The sequence below is a fragment of the Tauraco erythrolophus genome, chromosome 18, assembly GCF_009769465.1.
Source record: "Tauraco erythrolophus isolate bTauEry1 chromosome 18, bTauEry1.pri, whole genome shotgun sequence".
NCBI classification, from domain to species: Eukaryota; Metazoa; Chordata; class Aves; order Musophagiformes; family Musophagidae; genus Tauraco; species Tauraco erythrolophus.
The window spans coordinates 13,899,448-13,911,910 of NC_141482.1; the positions used below are offsets into that span (position 1 = coordinate 13,899,448).

At 38.5% G+C, this 12,463-nt stretch overlaps 1 protein-coding gene across 2 annotated transcripts in view; it reads right to left on the minus strand.

The window, feature by feature from the left end:
* Nucleotides 1-1,380: 1,380 nt before the first annotated feature.
* The window catches only part of TAF4 (TATA-box binding protein associated factor 4), a 41,443-nt gene continuing 30,360 nt past the window's right edge, over nucleotides 1,381-12,463 (minus strand). For both annotated transcript variants that reach the window (XM_086622922.1, XM_086622921.1), the window contains exons 9-16: nucleotides 12,149-12,293; nucleotides 11,676-11,790; nucleotides 10,866-11,035; nucleotides 10,110-10,240; nucleotides 9,336-9,461; nucleotides 7,556-7,612; nucleotides 7,355-7,474; nucleotides 1,381-2,858 (exon numbers count right to left, since the gene is read on the minus strand). In XM_086622922.1, coding sequence (XP_086479048.1) covers nucleotides 2,691-2,858; nucleotides 7,355-7,474; nucleotides 7,556-7,612; nucleotides 9,336-9,461; nucleotides 10,110-10,240; nucleotides 10,866-11,035; nucleotides 11,676-11,790; nucleotides 12,149-12,293 — 1,032 coding nt within the window. In that variant the 3' untranslated portion in view covers nucleotides 1,381-2,690. The remainder of the gene's footprint in view (nucleotides 2,859-7,354; nucleotides 7,475-7,555; nucleotides 7,613-9,335; nucleotides 9,462-10,109; nucleotides 10,241-10,865; nucleotides 11,036-11,675; nucleotides 11,791-12,148; nucleotides 12,294-12,463) is intronic.

The window sequence follows — 12,463 nt, forward strand, 5'->3', positions numbered from 1 at the left end:
CGGTATCCCAGTCAAAAGTTACATGAATTTCAACTACTGGAGGGGAAATGGGTGCCACCAGCTTCTCAGACGCAAAGACCACGAACTTTTAAAAGCTGAGAAAAATTCTAAGGAGTGAAGGGCGGACTGTGCTCTTAGAAAATTTGTTATTTAAAACGAAACCAAGAGCTATCATCTTATAGAATATTCTCCCTTGGCCTCTCTCCAGTGTATTTCTAAGCTACTACCTCTGCCGAAGAGGGGGTGCAAAGTACAGCACATCATGTAAAAACTTTAATTTTTCAGACATGTCTTACTCTCAGCTTGCTACTGGAAGTAAGAGCTGAAGGCCAGTTCCCTCCCAACTCACCTGCCAGTTTTGCAGACACCATGCTCGGTCGCTGGACGGCCAGTGGTGCTCACCGTTCACAACCACCACTTGTCACAACCAAAGGAAGGCGATGGACACGCTCTGGCCAAAGTCAGAGCTGTTCCTTTCCACTTAGTAACATGACACAATTTGAAAGACAGTTTGGAGTTTACAAACGATTTAAACCTTTAAGTGCCATACACAGTGTCAGGGGGGTACATCACTTCAGGTCTGTTTTTCCCGAGACACAACCGGTCTCCTCACAGCGACCAGTCAGCACTGGGCTGAGTACCAGTTCAACAGCCGTGCGCTTGGTGCAGTAGCCTGTAGGGCAGATTTGTCTGCATGCAAGAAATAATTATCAAATTAATGTGATTTTTTTTTATTAATCTAATAGTAGGATTAGGCCCTCACAATTGTGAATTATTATTTTCTTAAGTTGCTCATGAAAGGGGGAATTAAAAAGCAAACAAAACAAAAGCAAAACATTCAGTACAGAGCATCAGAAATACACCTTCTCAGATTTTCACGTTAATCAAAAGCATGTCCCTGGTCGTCTTTTATAGTTGTGTTCCAAATTCTGTGGCTTGTGTCATACCTTCTTCTGAAAACCATCGCAGTTAATTGTGTTTGAGGGAGTAGGTTGCTGTCAAGAAGGTGTTTTATTAAACCACCACTAGACAGCACCAAAATACTTTTAAGATCTCTTCAGAAGCTTTCCCTGCTTAAAAAACCAAACCAGAACAAAACCCACTATCCATTGATCTTTGTCCAAGACCCATAAGACAATGATGAAACTTCAAGATTCATAAAGTTATATACCTCCAAAACACTGAAAAACAAAACAATATAAAAAACCCAAAGTGCATCTTCAGGAAGTAGCATCCCCTCAGGTAGGCTAATCTTTTACTGTACCAAGAAAAATAAATCCAAGAGGAGAAAAGATTTAGAGAGAAAAATACATTAGCAAATACAGATAAATTTGTTTTTAATAAAGGAGTTAATTTTCTTTCAATCCTATATAAAACAATAGCAATTAAAAACTTCATTTTTGAAAGTAAAATATTTACATATGAACAAGTAACTGTGCAAAATTTACATGAAAAAAAATGGAAAGACAGGATTTCCTAAAAGACAAAATAAAAGGGGTGTAACAGTTGTCAGGTGTTGATAAAAATACTGATCAGCATTCAGTTTACACGCAAGAAGAGTTAAATTCTACCATGAGAGTTCACACAAAGAAAGCCAAAGTATTTACAGTCATAAAAGTACTATCAATAGACAATTTAATACAATAACCTCTGAAAATATAAAGAACCAATTAGTATATTTGTAATAAAAAAATAGGTACAAAGAAGGGACTTTGCTCTGGACATCTTTAAAGTAGGCCCACAGCTTGCATACAGTCTTTTAGCAAAATAATTATAGTTTACATAGCCATTTTTATGTTATGTGCCAAAAATTATGTACAATTACTGACAAAATACACCAACCATTTTTCAACACTTGATTCACACTGAGAAACAGTCTTTTGATGATTCCTCTCAACTTTGATTTTATTTAATCTAAGCTTTCACTTTAGCTAAAAAACACAGTGCAAGTAAAATATATTTATGCTGAAAAGGTTTCTCTTTTTTTCCTTTTTTTCCTTTTTTAACTTTACAGCTTTACAAACTATAGCAAATAAAATGCATTTTTACAGATGCTGCTAAAACATTCAGAAGTAACCCTCCTTTATGGGATTTCAGGGCCTCTAGTAAGCAATAATGTGATTAAAACTGAGGTTATGTTTAAAATTAACTGTATATCCCTCTAGATTTTGAACATTTGGGGGAAGAGATAAATATCCTTAAAAAAATCAGTTTGCTTTGCTAACTGACTGTTTTAAAAAAAAAAAAAAGCTAAATGAAATGAGGTCATCTGCTGTAGACATATGCCTATATCATTGATTTAGTTGAATAAAACTGAACTAAAATGCACAATTAATGTCGAAACTGCTACAGGGCTGACAATGGGTAGCTAGTTATTTGCTAAACGATTCCATCAGTCTTTATATATGGCTTGTTTGGCAAGAAGGCCACTCAATCAAGAGATGAGTTAAAATTTAATTGTCCTTTTATAGTATCCACAGGCCTTGTAAGTATCCTCACTGTTACAGAAACGCATTTCTCTTATACTGAAGAGTTTATTTATAAACAGGAATATAAAACTGTTCCATGTAAAGAGGTGGTTGTTTTTCAAACAATATCCCATTTGCTTGTTACAAAAAGGCGTAATTTGTAAATATATAAAAAATGTCCTCAGGCGTCTCTCCGTCAAAAATACCTTGATCTTTTCCATTTTACTTAAGGAATGCTTTATATAGCAATAGTGAATGGCTTGTCTCTCGCTCATTTTCTAAACAAAATATGAGGTCCCTGAGGTTCACCCGCGTTATCCTTTGTCGCGTAAACTGTCTGGTTGTTCCAACTCCAGAGCTGCCTGGGACTGCTGCACTTGAACCAGATCCCTGGAAATGAGAAGAACAGACAAATCAGAACGTGTCAGTGCCCCAGGTATTCCAAAACTTTCCAGAGAAAACAAGTGAGGTAGGAACTAAATGACTATGTACAGGAAGCTATCAAACAGGATGCTGTATGCTACCAGATCAGAGATTTCTTTTTAATTCTCATTTATAAACAACAGTTGAACAACCAGAAGTTTTCAGTGACATTTAATACAGACAAAAAAAAACAAAGCACTGCTCCTATCTTTAGAAGGTGCTAATGACAGGCAATTCCAACAACCAAAACAAACAGGAGAGACAGTATTCTTCACAAGGTCAGAATAGGGATCCCAAGGGTAGCCCTGCAGTTCTTGAAGACCTGGGGAACAGCCCTATACCCCCGGACCACGAGTTCTTAAATAATGTCCTAGATCCTCTCTCATCCTCACGGTAGGGTGCCGTGAGCTCTCCTTTTGGTGACAACAGCTGTAACCAAGCTCAGGATCACATTAAGCAGCAGCCGTCCTAGACACAGACAGACATTCTCTAATCATCTCTGAATTCTTCTCCATCATTTGATGGAGAATTATTTCACTTATTCCTCTGGTACACACTAGTCATTTTCTACACAAACTGGCAAGATAAACAAGTAGTATATTGTTATATTTGTCACTTCAAAGCAAACAGGACCAAAAAAAAATCATTCAATATCTTTAGAGCTATCCACATCCTTCAGCTCTTTCGATGTACAATGGCTGGTAAGCAAGTTACAAAGCAAGTCTGCTGGGCTAATTCCAATGCATTTTTACTGGCGGAAAACACACGTCTGATAGGATACATACGATTAATGCAACACTTTTATGACTGTTATGCTTTCCTTTATACAAGCACGGAAATCCTAGAGTGAGTTAAAGTTATCAGCCATCAGAATCAGCAGGAATACTACCCAGTAACAAGGTGCCTCTTCCAGTGAAGACTGGGATTGGATCACATCCTGCGTACCACACGCACCAGAAACACCTTTTCAGTAGCCAGAGGGGTGCAGTCTGGCTGGAGGCTGGCAGAATCACAGAATGGTCTGGGTTGGAAGGGACCTCAAAGATCATCTAGTTCCAACCCCCCTGCCATGGGCAGGGACACCTTCCACTACACCAGGTTGCTCAAAGCCTCATCCAACCTGGCCTTGAACACTTCCAGGGATGGGACACCCACAGCTTCTCTGGGCAACCTATGCCAGTGCCTCACCACCCTCTGAGTGAAGAATTTCTTCCTTATATCTAATCGAAATCTGCCCTCTTTCAGTTTAAATCCATTGCCCCTTGTCCCATCGCTACACGCCCTTGTAAAAAGTCCCTCTCCAGCTTCCCTGTAGCCCCTTTAAGTACTGGAAGGCTGCAATAAGATCACCCCGGAGCCTTCTCTTCTCCAGGCTGAACAGCCCCAACTCTCTCAGCCTGTCTCCATACAGAGGTGTGCCAGCCCTCGGATCATCTTCGTGGCCTCCTCTGGACCTGCTCCAGTAGCTCCATGTCCTTCTTGTGTTGGGTACTCCAGAGCTGAATGCTGTATTCCAGGTGGGGTCTCACGAGAGCTGAGTAGAGGGGCAGAATCCCCTCCCTCGACCTGCTGGCCATGCTGCTTTGGGTGCAGCCCAGGACACGGGTGGCTTTCTGGGCTGCCAACACACGTTGCCAGCTCATGCTGAGCTTCTCATCCACCAGCACTGCCAAGTCCTTTTCCTCAGGGTTGCTCTCAATCCATTCTCCGCCCAGCCTGTGTTTGTGCTTGGGATTGCCCCGATCTATGTGCAGGACCTTGCACTTGGCCTTGTTGAACTCCATAAGGTTCTCACAGGCCCACCGCTCCAGGTGCCTCTGGATGGCAACGAAGGGCACGGCCCAGCACGGGCAGCAGAAGAGCAGCGAGTGAAGCAGCCCCGCAGCACGGCACAGCCACCAGCAGATGGCACGCGGAGACCGAAAAGCCAGCTTCCAACTCGGGAATCTTTTTGGCAGTTGCCTGTTGCTGTTATCTCGCTCTTTGTGTATTCACGTAAATAATGAAGGTGTTTTGAGTGATTTGGAACAGGTTATATTTCTGTGGCTTATCTATGGATTCTTTTTTCCCTCCAGTTTCATTTACTTGAATAACGTTTTCTTTTCTTTTTTAATGGAAATTCAATACTTAGTGACACCAGAAGGTCCAAACACACCCCACTAGTGAATAAAGATTTGTCTGCCCCAGAGTTTGGAGAATTTTAAAAGACTGTACTAAATCAGAACATCCCAGACCCAAGAAAAGGCAAAATTCAGATTAGTGCAAAAGCCATGTGAATAAGCTGCTGAGGCTCACACTACATGAGTCCTCTCTACAAGAGAAAGCAGTATATTTATGATCAGAGTACATTATTGATTAAGCAACCAATCTGAACTTGCGCTGGAAATGACCATCTCCAGGTAAGCAGCACATCGTGCTCAGCACAGGGGTTCTTGCTTCACCATGCTGCTAACAGTAAAGCCAAGACTTTGGTTTCTCAAGCAAGTTACATGTCAAGCAAGCATCAAATTGTTGAAATCCTGTCGTTAGAACAGCTTAAAGGCTGGATTTTCAAAGGGGTATTTTAAGGCACTTGTACCACTTAGGTGCCTAATTTCCGTCATCTTCAATGGAAGATGCAGGAGAACATTGAATACAAACCAAATTTTGTCAAATACATGGATGTGTCTACTAACAAGACAATAGAAAGAACAGTTGGAAGTGGTTTTAATTTTTGTTTTTTAAATATTCTTTAGTAGCAGCTCAAGCCTGATTTTATCATGTAACTATAATACTTGCAAAGTATTGTTTCAGTAAACAAAGGTAAAGTTTCAGTCGTCTTTAAAGACGCAGAACTATGCTAGTCCTGGAGGCATGGAATACATTAAGAAGCTTTTTGGTAATCTTCAGTAAAATCACATGGACATAAAACTGAAACCGACAGCAACCTGTTTTGTTAAGTTTTGAAACAAAACAGTACAATTACTACTTGGAAGTGATTTTACATGTAATTAAGATTCAGCATTCCTAGACATCAAAAGCTTACATTTACAAATCTGTGTCTAAGCAATGACAAACCTTATTTTCCACACTTCTTGTAATATGCCTTAACTACAAACTGCATACAAATGGTGACAAGTGGAGCTCAATTTAAAAATGTCAAGTGACACAGCAGCAAAAGCACAGCTGTGAGTCTATCAGATCAAAAGCAGCTGGTTCTTAATTAAACAGACACAAAGATTAGATTTCCAGGGAACCTGTAGTTAATTGGTTAACCAGTAAGTGATTAATCTAGGATAACTAAATCATCAGATTTCGATGAAATACAAACAAGTGTTCACAGTAGATGTAAAATACATTCCATAGCCTAGGTGACATTAACAGGCTATTAAGGCTGCACAGATGAGCAGGCATAAACAAGCAATGCCAATACTAAGGCTGCATGAGATACTTCAGCATATTCCTCAGAGACGACTTCATTCATATACACATCTACCTTTGTAAGAGTGCCACATTCTGCAATTTTTTAAACCATATTTATAAACCTTTAATGCAGTAATTTTTTAACTTATAGAAAAATAAGTCTTATTATAAGTAACAGGCATTTTAGTAAATTTCAAAACTCACAATTACTTTAGAAGATGCTCAAGAGGCTTGATTTTTTTTATAATTAAAAATAACATTTACTAGTATTCAGATGAGAATCACAGAATGGTTTGGGTTGAAAGGGAACACCTTCCACTACACCAGGTTGCCCAAAGCCTCATCCAACCTGGCCTTGAACACTTCCAGGGATGGGGCAGACACAGCTTCTCTGGGCAACCTGTCCCAGTGCCTCACCACCCTCAGAGTGAAGAATTTCTTCCTTATATCCAATCTAAATCTCCCCTCTTTCAGTTTAAAGCCATTGCCCCTTGTCTTATCACGACATGCCCTTGTAAAAAGTCCCTCTCCAGCTTTCTTTAACATTTGATATCAAGCACATGTAAATTATTACTTCTAGAAATTCACTATAAAACAAATTCTTTTGAAATGAGGCTTTTCTACAGTACAAATGCTTTAGCACTAAAAATTTGGAATGCTGAGGGAGTAATGAGCAGAATCATTAAACTATTACTATCCTATCACCTTCTATCAGATACAAAACTCTGCAGGGAAGTCCTCAAATTATGAAGAGAGCTTTCGGCCTTGTAGATGACAAGTTTCAAGAAGATTTTGTTCTTGTCCAAAAAAGCAGAGACTTCAGAGAACAGTGATGGCTTTTCTAATATTCCTCCAGTTTCATAAATCAGGGAATGACAACTCAAATTTTATTCCCTATGCCGCTACACAGATGCTAAAAGTTGATCCTGGCCTTAGACCAAGCAAATCTGAACACAAAATACACTCCTGCTGCTCAGAAAGCTTCCACAAAACAGGGAAAAAGCTGTGAATCGAAAGGTTTTTTTACAGCAGCAAAACCAAAGATTCCAATAACACTGTACCTCTGTCCCTGATCCAGATCCCGGTGAATCTACTTTCCTTTTCTTTCTGGGACCGATGGCAGCTAATGCAGTCAAGTTGGCATCCCTCTGTCTCATCTGTGCTAGCTCTTGTTGCTGCATCTGCATTTGCCAGAAAAAGTACAGTCATTTCTTTTTCTTTTAATTTCCAAAACAAAAGTTCATGTTAAGGTGAACACTCACCTCCTTGGCCTTCTGTTTCAACCGAAGCTGTTCTGGATCTTCTTGTCGAGATCGAGACTATGTTGATAAAGGATGAACATGGAATGGTTGGAGAAAAAGAAAGATAAATTAATTCAGTCACAAAAGCAGTTAAAGATTATAAGTTTTACATAGCATATGAAAGTTTTTCTTAAACTTCAGCAGGAAGCGGAGAACACCTAACCACTCCCAGAGAGGGCAGCAGGGGAAAATAATTTTTAGAAATTGAAAGGACTTTTCCATTTCTTAGTTTCAAGCATCTATTTTTGAAAAAACATCCTCTTTTTCAGCTTTGCTAAAAATAGCAGAGGAATAGCTAAGCATTTCTGCCTTAAACAAAACCATACAAGACATAAATTACACAGATCTGTGAACTGAAATATACACACTTTGCATATGAGAAAAGGAATCAGACCTGTACTACTTGGAAAAATTTCTGCTTTTGCTGTGTAACTACGCACTAAGAGCATATCTTTCTGCTGCACCTGCACATACAAGTCAGACTCCAGTTGGAACAAGCTGCAGCTAACTGGCCAGTTACATTAGCAACTGACCACTTCACTTAGGCACCTACAATTATTTGTACGTATCATATCTGTTTAGAGGTAACAGAAGGTGTAATTCCAGTAAATTTTATTGTCTAATCCTATTAGCAGACAGTTGCCAATTAATTTTTTTTTTTTGCTACATATATCAATTCTCTTTGTTTCTTGTTTTTTCCCAAGAAAACAACAAACAGGAAACAGGAAGAACTTCAAGACAGTCTTTCATCCACACTCTCAAATAAGGCAAGACCAACTATATTCAAAACAAATACTGACTGTTGTTAATCCCACACATTCTTTAGACCACTAAGAAAATAAGTTATTTTAATTCAATGCTCAAATACCTTTTCCTAATGACTAACCTATGTCTTCTCTGCTGCACTTCAGGCGCAGCAAGCACAGGGAATTATATGAATATAATATACATATAATATAAAACACAGTCATGAAGACTTATATCTCATCCCAGTCTTTTCTCTTCTGCAGAAAATGGATTTACTCTCTAGTCTTACTTCATAGATCCCATTTTCTAGACCTTTACATTGCTTTTCTTCTGAAGTCTACTTAGTGTAGGGCCCAAAAACTGGATAGAGTATTCCAGCTCAGGTCTAACAGGAACCAAGTGAAATGAAGGTGTTAGTTCACAACTTACGCGCAAACATTGCACTACAAAAATTGGATTTTCACAGTATCAACTCATACCGGATCACAAACCCAAGAGAAATCTTGGGTTGTTTTGTGAAATATTTCTAGAGCACTCTTGCCTAGTTAGTCATATCCATCCTATATTCAGGTCACTAAGTAAAACCACAAAGTCTAATACTTATATTTGTGCTTTCATCAACTGTTTCCTATTTATTGTATTTCTCCAATTTGTAAAAATCTTTGTGAATTCTTCTAGTCTCTAAAATACCTCCAAGCTATAAAAGGTACCGCTAAGCTATAAAATTCATCTTTTTTGCAATGCAAAGTACAAAAGCTAAGTTTTAAGACCTACTTTAATTTGGGAACATGCAATGAGACTGGCAAAGAAGCTGTCTCACATGCTTTGCCATGAAAAGCAGAGCAGAGCTGTAGATAAAGAACATATTCATCAAGTTCCATCTTTGAAGATTAGTCTTTCCCCTCACTGCAAGTGCTTTAGAATGGAAAGAAACTCTGCAGTTTTGACGTCAAAAATGACACTTTGCAAACACGTGTGAAATCCAAGCACTTGCCTTTGCCGCACGCATTAAAATTTCCCTTTCTTGTTCATCCTTGCGCTGTTTTTCTATTTGATCAAGTTGTTCAAAGAACTTGAGCTGTGCCCGAACGTCACTTGCTTGTTCGTATCTTTCATCATCCTGAAAACATGGCAAATATGTTTCTCATTACATTTCTTAAAAACAAAGCTGTTAGCTTGTACTGTACTGTAGAAGAACATACACCTCTAAAGCTCAAATGTTCACTTTGTCCTTTTCAAACAAACAGCAAGCGTGTATTTACACCAGTCAAACCAGCTAGAATTTTTAAAAGTGTTTTGTTCTTTTCCATGAATCATCAGATTTTGACTTCTAAAGTAATATCATCACAGCTTTAACCTCACAAACATATTTCATGGAGCTGTGTGGTTTTTTTTAAATGCTGTTTAGGCATTTGCATCTATTAGGAACACATGTCTGTCAGATAGCAGTCTCTTGAGAATTTAAAACAGTGCTTTTATCTGTCTATCTGACTGTACAATCACTCAGACTCTAAACATTTGACATAATAAATAAAGGGGAGGGCACAGTTTCTCTGCATTTGTTTTAAATACATTTTGTATATGCAAGCTGAAGAGTTCTAGTCATCCATGGGTATTAATATCTTAAGGTAAGATGAATCAGTCAAAGAGCATGAACAACCTAACTTCACAGAATGAAGAACACCTCAACTCATGCATTATAGCCAACACGACAGCCTGGTGAATTTGTGTATTTTGCCATTTTATTTGTGCAGTTAAATACAGTTACCTTGTAAGAAATATTCTTTTGTTGAGCAGCCTCTGATAATTTTTCCACGAGGTTTTGTAGTCTTTGTTGCGTAGCATGTGATACGTAGCTAACTACATCAGGATGGATTTCTGTTATTCCATGTTTCTTACCTACAATCAGGACAGAAGCCAGTTGTAAAAAACAATTGTACAATACAGCTAAACATGTGGCTAATCTCAGTCATGGAAATTTAAATGCTGTTTACAAAATAAGGCCTTCACGTAATTCTCAGACAAGCATTAAACAGGAAATGGCATACAGATAAAAATTTACATTAGCTTCACAAAAATCTACAATCTACTAATAAACGCTGTATGCTACAGCATAACAAGTAATTGAAGAATGCTTTTTGTTCTACCATCAAGTCTAATCTAGTAAGTAAATATCTAGTAAGTAAATAAGATAAAGTGTTTGTGGATTTTTTTTTTTTTTAAAGGAAGGGTCATTATTTTTGTTACACCTTTTTGGTTTATACAGTCAGAATTTTAACCAGGTCCAGTAATTTCGATGTTAAATTGCCATCATTTTAGAAGGCAACTCCATAGGTTTGCTATCCCTTAACACTGTTCTACTTTCATAAGCTGAACATTCGCCCACAAGCATCAGAATATACAAAATGTAACAACTCCATCGATTTTAAACTATTCACATCAATTTCTATGGAAAACGTCTTCAATGTCTTCACTTCAAGACTAGTGAAATTTGTTTATTAAAGTTCAAGAAAAATCAACATACCTATTTCTAATATCCTTCTTTGTAAAGGTGTTGGGAAAAGGAAGGTTTCGTCTTTACAGGACCTTGTTAAAGTGCCCACTAGCTCAGAGTTTGTTGCCAATATCCGCGCACTTTCTTCTGACAGGTTGACTCCAGCCATTGATGCAACATCATTAATGTCATCATCGTCCCTTAAGAAAGGAAAACTCATTATATAATATCATAACATTGAGTGCTTGTCTGCACATACTGTACAATACCACAGCTGCATATAAGGAATTCCACAGGAAACCTGAATACTTTATTTCATTTTTGTATTTTATTTTATGATAAAGTAAAACTAACATAATTTGACTTCAAAGAGCACCAAAAGTATTTTCACAGTTTTGCACTTCCTAACTGTTTTCTCAAGATCCTTTCTTACATAATGTTTAAACACCTTGAGAAACAAGACACCAGACACACTACTACCACAAAACGGTAACAAACTGCACTCATCACTAAGACAGGCTGTACATCCCAACAATCTGAGCAGAGCTGGGAAGAGTGAAGGAATGAATTCTATTTGCTTGTTTAGGCAGGAATTGCTTGTGAAGTTTGATATTGAACCTTAGTGCCAGCTAAATGCTAAACCCAGTCTCCCACAAGTATGTCCACAACTGTTTGTTAAAGTCTTTAATAAAGCAGCAAACCTGCCCACAGAAAATCCACCTGTAGTTTTGTGAGGTTACCGAGCCTGATTCAGCAGCACTGGAGTACACAGAAAGGCTCCCACCGAGTTCAGCAGGCTGCCCAGGCAGCACAAGCACGAATAAGCACACGGTTCCTCACCTAAAAGAGCCTCCCCCAGGTTCTTTCAGTTTATTCTTCTGAGCAGCAGCTACTTGTGTCGAAACAGTGGCAATAGCTTTGTTTCCAGGTAATACTGCTGGTTTTACCACAGGTACTGCAAGAAGACAGACAAGATTTGTACCCCACCAGATCTGTATCAGGGTTCAGATTTATAAGCCAGTCACGGGTAGTAACAGCAATAGGTCTGGTACAAAGGCTTTAATCAATAGTTTCTTACACGGGGGAAATGCTGACAAATAGGACCCTCCCACACAACCCAGACAATTTCTCTGATTGTAAACACTGTCCTGACATATGTGTATCCCAGCCACTATGGCTCTATGCACTGAAGATTTTAGCAGTAGTACAACAGCCATCATACAGCTACAGGGCACTTAGGAACTGACATCTATAAACTAGACCTCAGTTAATGCTATCAAATATAGCACATACCAAGTACCTTGACTTCTTACCTGTCTGAAGCTGATTCAGTTGAATTTGAGGGGTGGTGAGCATAATACGACTATGCGGTTGCCGCAGTGCTACCATCGGTGTCTGTGTCAATGTTACCTGTGGAGGCCTTATCAATGCCCCTGCTTTTTGAGACTGTTGGATAACCTGCAAATAATAAGGAGAAAAAAAAAAAAAAAGAACTGTAAACAATCTGAGAAATAACTATGGCTAAGAATCAGGTGGAAAAAACAAAACCCTAACAATCAACTTGTAAGTTGTCACTATCTTAACACATCTGTTCATTGATCTAGAATCAGCATGTTTTAAGATATTTA